The 19,010-nt window shown below is 39.8% G+C and overlaps 1 protein-coding gene across 1 annotated transcript in view; it reads right to left on the bottom strand.

The window, feature by feature from the left end:
• LOC132487959 (cytochrome c oxidase assembly protein COX16 homolog, mitochondrial) overlaps positions 1–12,598 on the bottom strand; it is a 34,546-nt gene extending 21,948 nt beyond the window's left edge. The window contains 3 exon segments of the mRNA XM_060095922.1: positions 5,282–5,353; positions 12,349–12,526; positions 12,528–12,598. Coding sequence (XP_059951905.1) covers positions 5,282–5,353; positions 12,349–12,526; positions 12,528–12,598 — 321 coding nt within the window.
• Positions 12,599–19,010: the final 6,412 nt, after the last annotated feature.

Below are 19,010 nucleotides of genomic sequence, written 5' to 3'. Positions count from 1 at the left end.
GACTAATCATCAGGAAAATGCAAATCAAAACCACAATGAGATATCACCTCATACTTGTTGGAATGGCTATTTGACAAGAAATGACAACTGATGGAGAGGATGTGGAAAAAGGGAGTCCTTGTGCACTGTTGGTGGGAATATAAATTGGTACAGCTACTATGGAAAACACTATGGAGATTCCTGCAAAAAATGGAAAATAGAGCTACCATATGGCCCAGGAATTTCACCTCTGGGTGTTTATCTGAAGGAAATGAAATAACTATCTTGAAGAGGTATCTGCACCCCATGTTCACCACAGCATTATTCACAAGAGCCAAGACATGGAAACAACCTAAGTGTCCATCGATGGGTAATGGATAAAGAAACTGTCATGTTCATGTGTATATACACAATGGAATATTATTCAGCCATAAAAAATGAAATCTTGCCATTTTTCTTTTTTCTTTTTTTTTTTTTTTGCGGTACACGGGCCTCTCACTGTTGTGGCCTCTCCCACTGCAGAGCACAGGCTCCGGACGCGCAGGCTCAGCGGCCATGGCTCATGGGCCCAGCCGCTCCGCAGCATGTGGGATCTTCCCGGACTGGGGCACAAACCCGTGTCCCCTGCATCAGCAAGCGGACTCTCAACCACTGTGCCACCAAGGAAGCCCCAATCTTGCCATATTTGACAACAGGGATGGACCTCCCCATTTTGACAACAGGATTATGCTAAGTGAAATAAGTCAGGCAAAGAAACACAAATACTGTTTGATTTCACTTATATGTGAAACCTGAAAAACAAAACAAATGAACAAACATAATAAAACAGAAACAGAGTCATACATGCACAGACAAGTAGCTGCCACAGGGAAGGGGGAAGGGAGAAGGAGAGAATGGGTAAGAAAATTAAGAGGTACAAACTACCAGTTACAAAATAAATGAGTTATGGGTATGAAACATACAGTGTGGGGAATACAGTCAATAATGATCTCACTTGTATGTGGAATCTAAAAAAACACACAAACAAAAAAACAAGGTCATAGATACAGAGAACAGACTGGTGGTTGGTACTGTAATTATTCTCATTTTCATTACCTGAATCCTAAAAAACATGGTTATGATATTTACAATGTTAAAAATTAAACAAGCACTAGTCCTTTACAAACTACAACAGTCAAGCAAAGGTTTAAAATAAAAGACTGTTAATGCTCAGGATTACAATTCACTTAATTGTACACTTAAATCATATTACTTGGAGTGATGCAAAAGCAGATAATCTACTACTGTGGATCCACAGTTGTTAGCATTAGGAGTCAGGAGAACAAAAGAGCAACAGCCATAATGAAGGCAGATGAGCCCTGTCATATCCATTTCACACTAGACATTGAAAGCTATTGCTTTCAGCTTATTTATTTAAGCCCACCCCATGGGTTCTGTACTTTCCTTTCAACCTTCCATACCCACAACTGAAAAGCAGGAATTTTTACATCCTGGGACACTGGATTTTCAGTCCTAAAATCAGGACAGCTCCAGGCAACCTAAAACGGCTGGTCACTCTGAATCAATACTGTCTTTTTCCACCCTCCTCAAAACTTCTCAGCTGTACTTATCCTTGATCTTTCTTAACTGAATTTGTCCTCTCAACCACAGTCTTGACCCCCAGCCCTTGACCTCAGCAATCTTCCCCTCGACTCCTTAATCTCAGCCTCTCAACCCTTGTAACAACTGTCAGCCTCAACCAATTGTACCTTCTCAATTCCTCTCAAATTTAATCCACCTTACCCTCTCAACCTTATTTGAACTCAACCTCACCTAAACACTGACTCTTGACCTCACCTGAGTCTGACTTCTCAACATCAACCAACCTGGACATCTCAATCTCAGGAGGTCTTGTTCTCTGATCCTTCTCACCTCAACTTTGCCCTCTCAGCCTCCTTCCACAGACCCTGACCAATCTCATCCTCTTAACTTCAATCAACCTCATTTCTCCCACCTTTGTTCTCTTTACTTCAACCCCCCTCGTCTAGACCTCTTCTGTTACTGCAATCTCCCTCACTCTCTCTTGCTACCAAAATTTACCCAGTCCTCAAAACCAAAGCCTCAAGTCATCTGATATTTATTGAGATTTTAATATCATATATGTCACTATCAATTTGCTGCTAAAAATTTTTCTGGAACCCGTTCATTTCTATCTTCATTGCAACTGTTTTATTTCAGATTCCACTATTGTTCGTCTATACTACTGCCAAAGTGTCTTAACAGGTCTCTGCATCTCCACTTGAAACAATCTCTTCCATCCTATCTTGCTCCCCCAATCTCCCCTCCATGTTAGCCACTCTGTGTTATATAATACTAATCATTTCCATCATTTAGCTAACTCTTACTCATTCTTAACCTTAATTCAAAGGTTGATACCTCTAGCAGAACTTCTCTGATATCCCTTTCCCAAGTCTAAACCATATGCTTCTCCTTGAAGTTCTAGTAATGTTTTATGCAGAGTTCTAATATAGCATTTCACTGGGCATTGTTATATTGTATGTTTGGATACATTTTTATATTAGATGTCTCCCAGCCTTGATGATGCTATAAACTTTATAAGAACCAGTTTCTTGAATCTTTATCTGTAGGATCTAACACATGACAAATATTCAATTATTTTTCAAATATGTACATGACATCCCATTTCTAAAAGTCAGATTATTATAACTTTCATCTTAAAGCAAAAGGGGAAAAATTCCTTAATAAAATAATTGGAATGCTAACAGAAACTTTAAAACTCAGTTGTAATTGCTGTATTCCCTCATAGTAAGTATATATTCCTTTTAAATTTACTATTTTTTATAATACCTACTGTCTTTAAGACTAGCTAGCGTTGGTATTTCTCTTAAACCATAAAATTAACTGAAAAAACTGAATAGGGCTTTAATACTCTCCCACCAACATTACTGAGGTCTGCTAATGAAATACTGCTGACTCTTGAAAACACGAGTTTGAACCTCGAGGGTCCACTTACACAAGGATTTTCCTCAATAAATAACAGTTGGCCCGTCATATCTGCGAGTTCTGCATCCTTGGATTCAACCAACTGCAGATCATGTAGTACTGTAGTATTTATTGAAAAAAATCTGGGTATCAGTGGACAGCACAGTTCAAACCCCTGTTGTTCAAGGGTCACCTGTACTTGGGAAAAAACCCTCAAATATCAGATGTGTGCCACAAAGAAAAGCTACATACTTCTGAATGAATTAACCAGAATTGTTCCGTAACAATACACCTGAATTTGACAGTAATTGTGTAATCATAGAGGTGGGAATCCTAGTTCTAGCCCTAAATAGCCACATGACCTTAAGCAAGTTACTTAAGCTCTCTGAGCCTCAGATTCCTCACCTGTAAAAATAAAGACAGTAATATATCTATGCAGGAACCAGTATAGTCCTACCACAAATGCATACCTGTAAAAAGGATCACTATGAAAAGATAGGTATCACTATAATGAAAGATAATTTTCCTTTCTTTTAGTATTAGTTACTAAAGATACACATCAATATAACTCATAATTTACTGGTATTAATACAAAATAGCTAATTTACAATTAGAATAATAAAATGGAGTGAAATTATTGTCCTATGTTTAGTCCCTTCTAGATCCAAAAAATGGCTACACCAGAGCATATTTTGTGGGAAAAAGCTAACAGTACTGCAAAGTTTCTAGTGAGTGAGGAGAAAGATAACTAAATTCTTTACATTTCATGATTCACTTCCATGTGATCATTAATATTATTTTAAAGAGTAAGAAAGAGCCCAAAGATCATATATCAGCCTTGAAAAGCAAGATAAAACTCAGACTGCTTAGTATATTGAGTATACATGATATCATCTCACACCTGTCAGGATGACTATCATCAAAAGAACACACATAACAAATATTGCTGAGGATGTGGAGAAAAGGGAACCCTCCTACACTGTTGGTGGGAATGAAAATTGGTGCAGCCACTGTGGAAAACAGTATGGAGGGTTCTCAAAAAACTAAAAATAGAACTACTATATGACCCAGAAATTCCACTCCTGTGTATATATCAAAATTAAAAAAAAACACTGATTCAAAAAGATATATGCACCCCAATGTTCATAGCAGCATCATTTACAATTGCCAAGATATGGGAGCAACCTAAGTGTCCATCAACAGATGAATGGATAAAGAAGATGTGTGTCAGACCTACTAGAGCATGGACTTGAGGATATGGGGAGGGGGAAGGGTAAGCTGTGACAAAGTGGGAGAGGGGCATGGACATATATACACTACCAAACGTAAAATAGATAGCTAGTGGGAAGCAGCCGCATAGCACAGGGAGATCAGCTCCATGCTTTGTGACCGCCTGGAGGGGTGGGATAGGGAGGGTAGGAGGGAGGGAGACGCAAGAGGGAAGAGATATGGGAACACATGTATATGTATAACTGATTCACTTTGTTATAAAGCAGAAACTAACACACCATTGTAAAGCAATTATACTCCAATAAAGATGTTAAAAAAAACATAATTGGCAAAAAAAATGTGTGTGTGTGTGTGTGTGTGTGTGTGTGTGTGTATATATATATATATATATATATATATACACACGTATGTTTTACTTAGCCATAAAAAAAGAATGAAATTTGCAGCAACATGGATGGACTTGGAGGGCATTATGCTAAGTGAAATGAAGCAGAGAAAGATAAATACTGTATGATATCATGTTTATGTGGATTCTAAAAAATATCACAAACTAGTGAATACAACAAAAAAAGAAGCAGACTCACAAATATAAAAAAGAAACTAGAGGTTACCAGTGGGGATGGGGGAGGGGAAACGGGTGAGGGCGCGGGCAGTACACACTGTTGGGTGTAAGACAGGCTCAAGGATATATTGTACAACATGGGGAATATAGCCAATATTTTGTAATAACTGTAAATGGAAAGTAACCTTTAGAAATTGTATAAAAAATGTTTTTAAGAGTCCAAAGATCATGTATCAGTCTTTTTTTAAACAGCTGTTTGTATTATTTTTATTATATTTAGTTAGTTATTTGTTTTATTTTTTGGCATCACCATGCAGCATGTGGGATCTTAGTTCCCTGACCAGGGATCGAACCCATGACCCCTGCATTGGAAGCGCAGAGTCTTAACCACTGGACTGCCAGGGAAGTCCCCATATATCACTCTTAAAAAGCAAGATAAAACTCAAGACAGCTTAGTTTACTGAGTATTCGTGTCTCATAAACCAGAACATACATGTACACATGTCAAACGCCAATGACAGTTCTTACTTTAATCTTTACAGCATCATAACGGATTTGTGAAAACTCACGAAGACCAAAAGAACCTCCAACAATCAGCAACTGAAACAAGACAGGGAAACAATTAAACAAAATAGAAGGGCAGAATTCAGTCTATCTATACATTACTTACCTGAACACCAACAGTGGCAGATTATACAAAATCCTATAGATTATTTTCCCTGGTGAGTTACCATTCATCTTTTCAGAGTAGATACAGTACACACTATCACTGGGAAACATTTTAGCACATGAGCAAATACCGAAATCATTACCCCCACCTGTACTTGACCTTATGATTTAAATATCACCATCAGAAGCATTACATTAGTTGATTCTTACAAAAGACCTATGAGCTAAGGGAAAAAAATACACTTAATAGATGAGGAAATAAAAGCACAACGAAATAAATGACTTGCCCATGATTGTAATGGGTAAATCCAGGAATAAAATACTGGCCTTGCTTCTTCAAGACTAGAATTCTTTCAATTTTATGATTTTGCAAAATAGGCCAATTAGAGAGCATTTTTCTCCATTTTCTAACCAAGTGATAAAACAATCTCATGAAATATGTTACACTTCTCAGTATGTGGTTCACCTTAAAAGAGCCCATGAATTGCCACTGCTGCTTTAGCATCTCCTCCAATAATCTAATGGGCTTTACTCTCATCCTAAAGCTGTAAAAGTCTAGCAATTTGGAAAAAAATTAGGTTTGATCCCTACCATCAATATATTCATATTACCAATTAAAGTAATACAAACAGATAAAAACACTGTAAAATATAAAATTCTATAATTTTGAAGTCGGAATACCGACAAAACCTTGAGGCTATGAATTAAAAAACCCAATAAATCTGACCACATGAAAATTTAGTCTCTTACCTGCAAATAAATGAAATAAAAATGACGTCAAATCAAAAGACAACAAACCAGGAAAAATATCTGTTATGTATAACCAGCTAATACTTCCAATGTCAATATGTAATCATTCTTTGTATAAGTAAAGTAACTTTTTTGTCTCTTGGTTTCAATGAAATGAGACACGCTGGGACCTGGGACCCTTTGCTGCAGTGCTTGCATCTGGACAAACTTCTCCTCCAGCAACAAAATGCAAACAAAATATAAGGGACTAAAAATTACTGCAAGCATGCACAGTTGGGGCAAATTATGCACAACAAGATACAAAAACCCAACTGCCACTTCTGAAGAGCTTGGAGCAAAAACACAGTGTCAGGAGTAAAAGCAGGGTACTGCACATGTCCCCTACACTCAACACCACAAAGGGGTGGGCAGACCACCTAAGCCACCCCTTTAGCCCCACCCATGGACATATCCCTACGCTCTCCCCATATAAGGAATCGGCTGGCCCCCACCCAAGGGGTTCTGTTTTCGCTCCCCCCTGCTAGTAAAGTCTTGCCTGAGTTTCTTGTCTGGCCTCTTATCAATATCTATTGATTAAGGAAGGCCAAGAACCCCGGGTGGTAACAAAAAGACACACCTGTGATTTTCCTAACTCCTCTCAGCCTCCCCTTATTCATTCTTCCTCACCTTCCCATCTCAAATTGTTGGGAGTATCTCAAAAGGCTCAGACTTCACACCTTTTTTACCTATTCACAACCAAAAGAGTCCCTAGGTCATGCCATCCAGTTCAATGGATTTAAATAGCTTCTATAACCTAACAACTTCCAAATGTACATTTTCAGTGGGAAACATCCCACTGAAGTGAAGACCTGCCCTCCTACCTGACATCTCCACTTGAAAGTTTAACAGGTATATATAAATTAACATGACAAAAATTCTTGATTTTTTACCCCAACACTCTTTCTGCCCCAATCTGCTGCTAATCAATCGTTCACATCCAAATTAAGGTCAAATACTTTCATCCAATTACTCAAGCCAGCTTCTCTGGAGTCATCTTTAGCTCCTCTAATTCCTATCTCACATCTAATCCATCACTGAGTTCTGTCAAAATATTTCTTAAATCTGACAATTTCTGACTATATCTTCTTCTAATATTCTAGTCCAGGCCACCATCATCTCTTTTCTGGACCACTGTCATCACAATACCCACATGTAACATAATAAAGAATTTGTCTGGTCTTGGTCCTGGGTTCTTGGGAGGGAGCTACTCACTTGGAATTTCCTGAGTGACAGGAGCATCTTTGTTATTGGGACCACAGCTGAGTTTATACCACTGAGGTGATTCACTGTGGGTCCCTAGATAGTCACAGCATAGAGGCTGGTCATGCTGGGATGATCAACCATGTGACTAGAGGGTGGGGGCCTTGAGCCATGTGATAGCAACCTGACCTCCTGACCTCCAAGGAGGAAAGGGTGGGGCAGGAGATTGAGTTCAGTCACACAGCCAATGATCCAATCAACCATAGATGATTAAAATCCCAATAAAAGCCTCTTGATGAGCTTCCTGGTTGGTGAACACATCAGTGTGCTGGGATGGTGGCACACCCTGATTCCACAGGTAGAAAACAAGGAAACTCTGCCTTTAGGACCCTCCCCAGACCTTGCCCTAAGGGCCTCTTCTTTCATCTGTTCCTAATTCATAACCACTATGATAAAACAATAATCCTAAGTATAGTGATTTCCTGAGTTCTGTGAGTCATTCTACTGAATTATTGAACCTGAGGGGCTATTAGTAACCACTGAATTTGTAACCAGTTGATCAGAAACACAGGTGGCCTAATATCGCACAGCTTTCAGCTGGTGTCTGATAAGGGGAGTTTTATGGAGAACTGTGCACTTAATCTATGAAGTCTCTACTAATGCTACATAGTTAGTGTCAAAATTGCACTGTACTACCGACCACTCATTACCATGGTATCTACACTCCTAGCTAAATATCTTCATTTCTGCACTAGATCCCAATCATCTTATGTACTGAAGGGCAGTGATTCATCAAAAATCTTGCTCACCACACTGCATGATTCATCATAAAAAATGCTATTATCTCTCCCATCTTATTAACAAATTTCTCTAGACCTTACTTCCCCATCAGTTATATCCCATTTCTTTGTTCTTACCTGCAGTAAAATTCCTCAAACAAGTTGTCTACGCTTGCTGCTCTTCCCACTTTCTCTTAGACCCATTCCAACCATCACTGACATCCATGTTACTAAATGCAATGTTTAACTCTCTGTTCTCATCTTATTTCATGAACAAAATTTGACACTGTTGATCACATTGTCCTTCTCTTCCCTTAAACCTGGTTTTCCTTTTACCTCACTGAGAACCCTTCTTAGTCTCCTGTATTGGTCCCTCCTGTACACCCCAACCCTCTGAACTTGGAGTACCCCCAGGGCACAGCGTTTGGTCTTCTCTACCTACATTAACTTCTACCCACAAGCTTAACGCAAGCATGGTGGCTGCTAAAGTAGAAGACCTAAAGAGAATATAAAGTTTCCTAACATACTATACAGAATGTCCAAGATAAAATAAAAATTCACTTGTTATAAGAAGAATCAGGAAACAGCAACTTGAATTAGGAAAGACTATCAAGTGACGTTAACAAAGATTTTAAAGGAACCATCATAAAAGTGCCTCAAAGAGCAATAAACTAATGAAAAATTAGAAAATTTCAGCAAAGACCAAAAAAAACAAAAACAAAAAAAAAAGGTGACATCAGTGAAACAGAGTAAGAGTCTCCAAAAACCCTCTCCATTAAAGCAATGAGAACACTGGCAAAAGCTGTCAAATCTACTTTTTCAGAACTTTGGAAATTAAAAAAGGCATGCAATGATGTTGGGAACATTTACGTAAGAAGAATGACTGAATCTCGGTTAAAGCAGAAAGTTTGGTGGCATTTTTAGCCTACCTATTCCCACGTCTCGACCCCCGCTCCTTGGTAAACATGAAAACCAACAGTCTAAAATCAGGATATAAAGCAGTAACCGCTGGAAGGGGCATAATGGGGTGGGGCTCCTTAAAGTCTTATTCCCTGAGAATTTTCATTATTTGACCAGTCTGGTGGTTCCCTGGAAGACCCACTCGCAAGGCTGTCTTTAGTTTTCCTGACTTGGAGCTCAACTAGTGCAAACAGACTTCTCCCTGGAAGTGTTTGCTGAAAAAATTCAGAGGCCATTGTTTAACATCATACTGCCTGAGGTGGTAGATGACAGGGCAAGGAATAGTCTAACCAACAAAACTCAAAGGAAAATATGAGGCATAAGGTGTCCATAGAGGACTCTAAAAGCTCAAACATATTCCTGACACTCTGGAAGGACACGCACATGAGCAGAACTGTCCACATGCCCAGAGCAGTGTGTAAGCTCAGGAGAGATCGGAGAAGGCCCTGAACACTCACCTGTGGCTAACCTTGAGGCTCTGAGCAAGCAAGAAGTAACAGCTTAAAGAAGAGTTTGTAACCTGCCTGAGTATTGAAGGCATACCCAATCAAGCACACAGAGCCCCTTGACAAACACTGGGAAACTTACTGGTTCCAGGTGTTTAAGAAAACCTCTGCCCAATAAAAAGAAAAACAGTCCCATTTAAAAATGAGCAAAGGACTTGAATAGACATTTCCCCAAAGAATATATACAGATAACCAATAATCCATTGTATGAACAAATGTCCTGCATTATTAGTCATTAGGGAAATGCAAATCAAAACCACGGTGAGATACCACTTCACACCCACTAGTAAGGGTTTATTTTAAAAAAAAGTGGACAATGACAACTGTTGGCAAGAATGGAAAAATCAGAAGCCTCATATATTGCTGGTGGGAATGTAAAATGATGTAGTTTTTGGGAAACAGCTTGTTAGTTCCTCAAAATGTTAAACATGGAGTTACCATATGACCCAGCAATTCTATTAGGTATTTACTCAAGAGAAATGAAAACACATCCATACAAAAATCTGTACAAGAATGTTCATAGCAGCATTATTCATAATAGCCAAGAAATGAAAACAACCTCCTAAATGTTCATCAATGAAAAATAAATATTCCAACTGATGGAATATTATTTACCCATTAAAAGGAATGAAGTTTTGATACATGTTACATGAATGAACCTTGAAAACATTATGCTAAGTGAACAAAGTCACAATAGACCATAAGTTGTATTATTCTATGAAATCTACAGACAAAAGTAGATTAGTGGTTAACTAGGATGGGAGAAGGGTAGGGGACAACAGGAAGTGGCTACTAGTGAGTATGGTGTTTCTCTTAGGGTGATTAAAATGTTCTAAAATTAGACTGTGGTGATAGTTGCATAACACTGAATAAACTAAAAACAACTGAACAGTAAACATTAAATGGGCTAATTTTTTAGAATGTAGAAACCAGTAGTCACTGGTCAGATTAGAAAGGTAAATTCTGCAGTCTAAATGCACAGTGTGGAAACTGAAACAATAAATATACTCTCTTTTTCAAGTGGTTTGGGAGACAACAAATATATTCTCTTTTTCAAGTGGTTTGGGAGAGCAGGGAAGGAGAGTATTATATTGGCCTATACCTGGTACTCTAAGTCCTCTTCTGTATGTTGCTGAATAAAGATTCTTATGAAGCAAGCATTAACATTTATCTAAGAGAGGAAATAATTTCAACTTGAAGTATAGTAGTATACTATAGTAATTATGGAATATTTGACTGATACATGATGAAGACAATGTATCTTTTGAGGTCTTTCTAGTAGTGTTGGGTTTCACAGTACTGAATTCAACATTTTCCTCTACAAACGTAGTTATATGTCTAGGACCCATATTTTGAAACAGTACAGACCTAGGTCCAGTATAGTACAGGTCCAATATAGACACAGAGACCAGTACAGAGAAATATACTTGGGAAGAAGTCTACTGTGGTAGTCTCCATTCCATGAAATAAAACAAATGAGGGAAACCTTAGAAGGTACTTTAATACTACTGGTTTTAAGAGCTTAGCTTTGATGATTTTGAAAGATAAGAAACAAAATCAAACTGTCTTCCAGTGGGACATGCAGGTGACCTCAAGGTAGTGACTACAATCACAGTATTTCTGAATGGATCTCTATTTTGTGGCAGGGGAATCTACAGGGAGGATAGTTTATACACATTCCCCTACAGCTACACAAATATAATTACTGTATTGTCTTATAAACAGTTTTCTTTAAACTTTAAAAAAGATAGATAAAAAGGAGTTCCCAAAGTTTAGAAAGAAATCCATTCATCAAAGATGAGTAAAAAACTCATTACTTTTCTAAGGCCCTTCTTTCGTTTAGTCCTGCTTAAATGCAAAAGCTGGTAACTTCACCTGTACCAAATCCATACCAAAGTAATAAAACTATTTAAAAGTAAGTGGACTTTGTCCACATGCTTTATATTTAAATTGTTTCATTTACTATGACATCAAGGCTTGCTGAAACAAAGTAACTTGCCAAGGTCAAACTGAAAAGAAAATGAGTGGTCTCGCTGGATTCCAACTCGGGTTGGTGTTGTGTTAAGCCAACATTGATCCAAATTTTCAAGACTAATGCGACCTTCTGGGAACTCAGTGTAGGAGTGGATGCAAAGAAATAGACACCAAAACTACTTTCAACGTGCTTTAAAAATATCAACTATAATTCAGCGACCATCTTTTGAGGGCTGCTACAATGTGCTACATTCAACTCACAAGGATTTAATTAACTCATAACAACCCTGGAAGAATTAAGCCAGTTCACAAACTAATAAGCTGAAACCTGAACATGCCCGAAAATGTATAGTTAAATTAAGTAAATACAACTAGTTCCAATGATCCAGAGTATCGTCAAGCTGTAGCTAGGGGCGGCGCGGTGGGGGGAGGAAGGAAGTTTAGTAATCATCCAGACTTGGGTTAAAATCTGGTTCTGACATCACTCTCAGAAGCACATCCAGGTAACTACCAAAGAGGTAAAAGGGGGACTCGAGATCCCACTACCAGCGCGGGGAGAGACTAGGAGACTAGGACGGCCTAAACGCCAGCCCCTTCCTAGCCCAGACTGCCATTCCGGGTCGCACGCGTTACAGTTTCACAGAACTCTCCGTCCAGCCAGACTTGGGGCCCCGCCCCTTCCGGAACCCCTCCCCCACTTTTTTCTCACGGCGCTCACCAACATGGGGACTCCGTAGCGAAGGGTCTTATTCTTGCGCAGGGCGCGCCTCACCGCGTGGGCGAACATGACTGAACTCTCCGACCCGCTTGGAAGCCCACCCAAACAGGCCAGCGTGGCCTCCCGAATCTCAGTGGCTCAGGGTCCCTCCTCCGGAGTACGTCCTTTACTAACCTTTCCTTTGCCTCCCAGTGCAGGGCCCTTCTAGATAGGTCTCCGCCAGGCAAAAGCAATCGATCCGTAGTAACATACTCACGCTTCCCCCCGGAAATTCGAGCGTCAGAGGTTTGGTCCGGCAAGCTGGTTTGCAATCGGGACTTAGGGACTTAAGTCGTGTTTGTGGTAATCGTCAAAGGATATAGAAACCTGTACCTCCTGTGTTGTGGTCTCTTCTTAGAACACTCCCTGGCACATAAAATCAGCTCAAAATCTGTTTTAAAAAGGTTACTTTGAAGCCAGTACTCTAGCCTCAATAGTTACGTGTGGGATGGGTAGTTCACCAGCTTAAAAAAGATGGGGGGTGGGGGGTCGGGGGAAGGTGCTTCGAAACTTTAGGTTTAACGTTAATTGGTGTAGGGTCTTGCTATCCGTGAATTTTTAATGCTAGTGCTTGTATTGCCAGGTTGCGTGTAATCTTCAGTCATTTATGAATGTCTAGTTTCCACTCATTCATCAGCCATCCAGCACACCTTTCTGTGGGACACAGAGAAGAAAAGATATGATCCCTGCCTTAAAGAGGCTGGCAATCTCATGGGCACACGAATGGGAAAGAACCATGGGTAGCTTGGGAAACAGACCTCCCCCTCAGTGTGTGCCATTTGCCAGGGTGAGTCAGAGAAAGCCTCAACTGTCAAGTGTTTGAGATGACATAATAGTATAGAGTGCAGGTGACATGACTCACATTTCCCATGCTATCCCTGAAGTCTTTCCATCTATCCCTGCCTCTTTATTGCCACTGAAATATTCCTGGTTTAATCCCTTATCATCTTTCCATCTATTAAATTCGCCCCTAAGTGTCTCTAGAAAGGAAATTCCTGATCTCCTTCCTGCCTTTAGGCTGATCTAGTTAACACTCATATCTAGGCCCACCGGGTCTAAAACAACACAAACAAACAAAAACCTTAATTATAGGGACTTCCCCGGCAGACCAGTGGTTAAGACTCTGCACTTCCAATGCAGAGGGCGCCGGTTCTATCCCTGGTGGGGGGAAACTGGGATCCCACATGCCATGGGTGTGGCCAAAAAACTTAAAAAGCAAAAACAAAACCTTAATTATGAACTCAAGTCTATCTCCCACACTGCTGACAGTTATCTAAGAGACATAGATAATGATGAGATTCTCTTTTTTTTTTTCTGCCTACAATAGTCACTCCAATTTTCTTAGCAATTAATTGAAGGGCATTTGTAATATGACTTTGGCCTGCCTTTTCTACCACTATTCTTCATTCACTCCATGCTCCATCCTGGAGGAGATATTAACTCCCTGAGTAATGCATGAACTTCCACATCTTCCAGATGCCACTTTAGGGACACCAGGTTCTTGAAGCCTCCCTTAGTCCACAGGCAATGTAAATTATTTCCTCTTCAGAGCTCCACTAGTCTTTGACTAAAATAATCACAGAGCTCTATGACACTGTATTGTCGGTTTTGGTGTACAAAGTCATTGTTGTCCAAACAATATATAAGAAATATGAAAAAAGGAGAGTGGAAAGAATACTTCAGTGTTTGAATTGAACTTTAGGGTTTTGTTTTGGGTTCTGGGGCTGAGCAAATGTATCAACCCCCTCCCCCAGAGCATCACCTGAACCAGGAAGATTTTAAAGTGATCAGGGTAAGGTTTATTAAAGTAAGACTGCTAATCCCTTCTCTTACCCCTATTTCTCCAATCTTCCCCAACCCCAATCTCTCCAAAAAAGAGACACCTTGCAAACCTGGGGACTGGAGCAGTAAGAAAGGTGGGAGACTTAGCCTGAGAGGTTAAGTCACACTACACAGTTGGTAGTGCTGGGAGAAAATTATTTGGATTCATGGGAAAGAGTCTGGAACAGTTGTAGAATACAGGAGAATTTAGGATTGCAGAGATGGTCTTGTGAACAGGGTTGCTATGGTTTATGAATAGTCTCCTTCAGTGCTGTGATTCCTTTGTATTTTATTTTGAATTATTTGGCTTACACTTTTTGTTGTATGTTTGTTTGTTTAATTCATCTCTGTGAAGAGACAGAAACATATAGGGCCATAGGATTTATTAGAGAATATATTGCGAAGTGTCCCAAAATTTGTATATGGCATTGCCTCTCGCCTTATTCACTTCCTTTTGATGCTTCAGAACTCATACAGCATCCAGGTTAGTCATGTGTATTACTTCTCCAAGTTTTCCTCATATCTTAAATGTGACACTGTTCTAAAAGTCCAAACCTTTCCCTACCTTTTCACTACATAAAATGTCACCTTATGGATCTGACTCCAATAAAGGCTGGCACTCAACGAATAGTTAATATTGGATTAAATCATATACATGTATTCTAAGTAATACAATAGCTAATAATCTGTTATCCTTTTCAAATAAAGCATATATTCAATTTAAGTGAATATAGGTCTTCAGTCTCCCATTTATTCCATCATCCAAATAAGCACTTATTAAGAACCTTGAAATGATCTCGAAGGAGCAACTAAATAGTAGGTATTACAAGTATGCTGGAAATTTTTCATGAGATAAAATTTGGGGCACTGTGGCATTTAAGCACTTAAGAAATGTTTTGCTGAAAGCCTGCATTCAGTTTTAAGGTCCGTTGGATTCGCTGGCAAAATTACCACTCCTTTGACACAAATAAACAGCTTTAATCCACTCTTTAATGAAAGCTGATTTAACTTAATTTTAATGTACCATCATTAGAAGGAAAGGAATAAGAATATTAGAGAAATATAACAGGGTATGCATCACTGAATTGGGCCAACACCTACTTCCAGATCCAAACAGAAGCTGGGAAGTTCTGAGTAACAGCAAGCTGGAGCCCCAGTTGGGAAGGGTCCTGGGTGGTGTGTCCACCCCACGGGTGAGACTTCAGATTATAGTTCTGGGGGCTTCCATTTGTAATTCCAGGCCACAAACTGATATCAGTTTGCATGCAAAAATGCAGCTTGGGATTCACTTTAACAATGCTGTTGATTTCACCATGTGAGTCACAAGATTTTCCAGACTCCAGGGGACTGGCCAGGTCCTCAGGGCTCAAGAAATTGCAAGACCCACTCCCTTTCTTATTGTAAACACCATTTGACTTGCTAGCAGCAATTGTTAGGTGTGCAAGCAGGCATACAGTCCAGGCAAGTTCACAGGTCGCTCAGAGGCCTGCTTCTGCCTCTGAAGGCTGAACAAGACTATTTTACTAGTTTTACCAACAACAAATAACATGTATCCTCACCTTAAGCATCACTGCTGTATACCTCAGTTTACCTATTTGTTAAATCAAAGTGATATTTGTCATCACTTTTACAGTTCTCACAAAAAACACAAAAGAGTTCATCAGTATGGCTTCTGTTGCTTTCCCATAAATATGACTCAAATCCCATCTGTGTGTTTCTAGTGTTAATAAACAGAAAAATAGTTGACCCAGCCATCTTAACTGTCACGCTTCCATGTGGCAGTTTACACAAATGTACACCCAGAAAACAAGGCATCTCCACCGTCCATGCCAGTCCCTCAGCACTAGTATGTTCTTGATATCTAGCCAAGTTACATAATCCTCCAGTATCTTCTCTACCATCACTAACTCATGCAAGTATATGGGAGTGTTGTTATCAAAATCACCCATCTTGAGAGCTTTAATACCGAAGTTAGGTTTTAGAACTATGGCCAAATTTAATGGCTATGGTACAGAAAGATTATTTCATGAATCATCTGGTTTCATAATTGATATCTAGTATATAATTTAATTCACTAAAAATCTTAAAATTTTGGAAGAGCATGATTCCAGACTCATTTTACAGGTGCACACATTGAGGCTCAGAAAGGTTAAGAAGCTTGCACAATAGTTCACATTTGTATTCTTTGTGAACTAGTACAAATGCTCCAACTTGAACTAAACTTCCTATAACATTTGACAATACTCTCCTTGAAATTCTCTCCTCCCATGGCTTCCATGAATGTTTGGCTCCCATGGATCTTCTCCAACTTTGAGACTTCTTTTTGTCTTCTTCAACCTTAAACCTTCGGGCCTCCCTGGTGGCGCAGTGGTTGAGAGTCCGCCTGCCGATGCGGGGGATACGGGTTCGTGCCCCGGTCTGGGAGGATCCCATATGCCGCGGAGCGGCTGGGCCCATGGGCCATGGCCACTGGGCCTGCGCGTCCGGAGCCTGTGCTCCGCGGCGGGAGAGGCCACAGCAGTGAGAGGCCCGCGTACAGCAAAAAAAAAAAAAAAAAAAAAAAAAACCTTAAACCTTCAACTGGGGTCTTTAGGTCTCTTCCATTTTTTTTATTTGTCCCAGTGACTCTCAAACTGTAGTGTGCACAGGATCTCCTGGAGACTTTATCAAAACACAGATTGCTGTGTCCCATCCCCAAGGCTTCTGATTCAGTAGATCTGGAATGGGACCTGAAAAACTGGATTTTCTAACAAGCATCCAGATGCTGCTGCTGGTGGTGGTCCAGGGACTACAGTATGAGAACTATTGCTGGATCCTCTTTTGCTGGGTAAACTCAACTTTCACTTTGGCTTCAAATTTTATCACAGTGTGGATGACTTCTGGTACATTTCCACTAAATGGTTTTCTAACACCTCAAAGGCAACATTCCACAAAGATCTCCTTCTGGACGGGGTAGGGAGTCTTTCCCTCCATTCTATCTAATTTCTATGGCTATAACTAGAGAGTTGGCTACTCAGTTTCCAATTCAGTCCAATTTCAAACCACTTAAAATTAGTACTTTACATTATTCAACTAGGAAATTCACTGTTTTGACCTTTATTGCATATTTCTCCTATGATAGTGATCATTAACATCTAGTTTTAGAATAATTCATCTTCTGTCTTATTATTTTTTAAGTATTTAAATATTTATTTATTTATTTATCTGTGCTGGGTCTTAGTTGCAGCATGCGAGATATGCGTTGTGGCGTGCAGGGCTCTTAGTTGCGACATGCAGGATCTAGTTCCCTTATCAAGGATTGAACCCAGGCCCCCCGCATTGGGAGAGCTGAGTCTTAACCCCTAGATCACTAGGGAAATACCATATCTTATTACTTTTTATAGAGTATAGGCTATGGGATGAATGGAACTGTGTCTAATACATTTCTGTCTCCATGACTTTTTTCATAGTCCTAAACCATAATTCATAATTTTTGGAAAAACAAATGAAATGGCAACTGAAAAGGTGACAAGAGTTTCTCATACCATGCTATACAGTGAAGAAACCCCCATTAGTGATTCCTAAGCCAAACAAAAATCTGCTCCATAACACTTTGCAGAGAATCAAAGGTAACTCTTCTATAAAAAAATGCTAGAGATCTCTTCTGTACAGATTAGTGAAAGCAAAAGGAACTCAAAGTTAAATGCATTGTCTTGAAGTACACTTACTACCTTGGTTAAAATTAAGTTTCGGGCTTCCCTGGTGGTGCAGTGGTTAAGAATCCGCCTGCCAATGCAGGGGACATGGGTTCGAGCCCTGGTCCAGGAAGATCCCACATGTGCGCCACAACTACTGAGCCCGAGTGCCACAACGACTGAAGCCCACGTGCTGAGCTGGTGCTCTGCAACAAGAGAAGCCACCACAATGAGAAGCCCCCACACCACAATGAACAATGAGGGGTAGCCCCTGCTCACCACAACTAGAGAAAGCCCATGCACAGCAATGAAGACCCAACACAGCCAAAAATAAATAAATAAATTTATTTTAAACAAAAAGGTCGAACATAACAAGTACTGTGGAAATTGCGAATTTACCATTAAGAACTAGGCAGTTGGCTGTGACACAGGAAGAAACAGTCATGCTAATTGAGCCAAACCATATCTTGCAAAAGTCTAGTGCAAAATTTTATTCCTCCTCTATTAAGATCTTCTTGGGAACTATTATATAGGTACTTTTACTGGTTCCTTAAAGGAATTTACCATGTCATGGTTTCAAGAGCCTTTTCCCCAACACTGTATGATCACCGACCTGATATCAACTTCCTTTGCCAGTTGTTTGAAGGTTTCTGGAAGAATTTGAGTTCTCATGGCTTGTCCTTTATGTCCTCCCTAGGTGAAAAGTTCTTTACTGTCTACATATGTTGGGTATCCCTCAAATAAAAAAGTATCACTTTTTGTGGAGCCCCAGAGTTGATACCCAGGGAAAATTTAGAAACCCAAGAGGAAGGATTGGAGTCTAGAGTGATCATGAGAAAATAAGGCAAATTTGAAAACAAACGTAAATGAGTAGTTGGTATTAGAATGGACTGCTGGGTGGAGAATCTAGATGTTAAAGGTTTAATCCTTGGAGGTTTCTGCAGAGGTGCAGGTTGGGCTATGGGGAGAAGGTCTCTGAGGAGCATTGTGGCCTCCAGGAGGCAGTGCGGAGAATGCTTCTAGGGAACCAGGTCTAAGGTGTCCCCAGGACCAAACAAGCTTGAAAATACAGAAGGCATCTGGGGAAATAACACTAAGTTGAGAATTTAGCCCGAAAATCAGTGGGGG

This window comes from Mesoplodon densirostris, chromosome 4 (genome assembly GCF_025265405.1).
Source record: "Mesoplodon densirostris isolate mMesDen1 chromosome 4, mMesDen1 primary haplotype, whole genome shotgun sequence".
NCBI classification, from domain to species: domain Eukaryota; kingdom Metazoa; phylum Chordata; class Mammalia; order Artiodactyla; family Ziphiidae; genus Mesoplodon; species Mesoplodon densirostris.
This window is presented reverse-complemented; position numbering and strand designations above follow the sequence as displayed.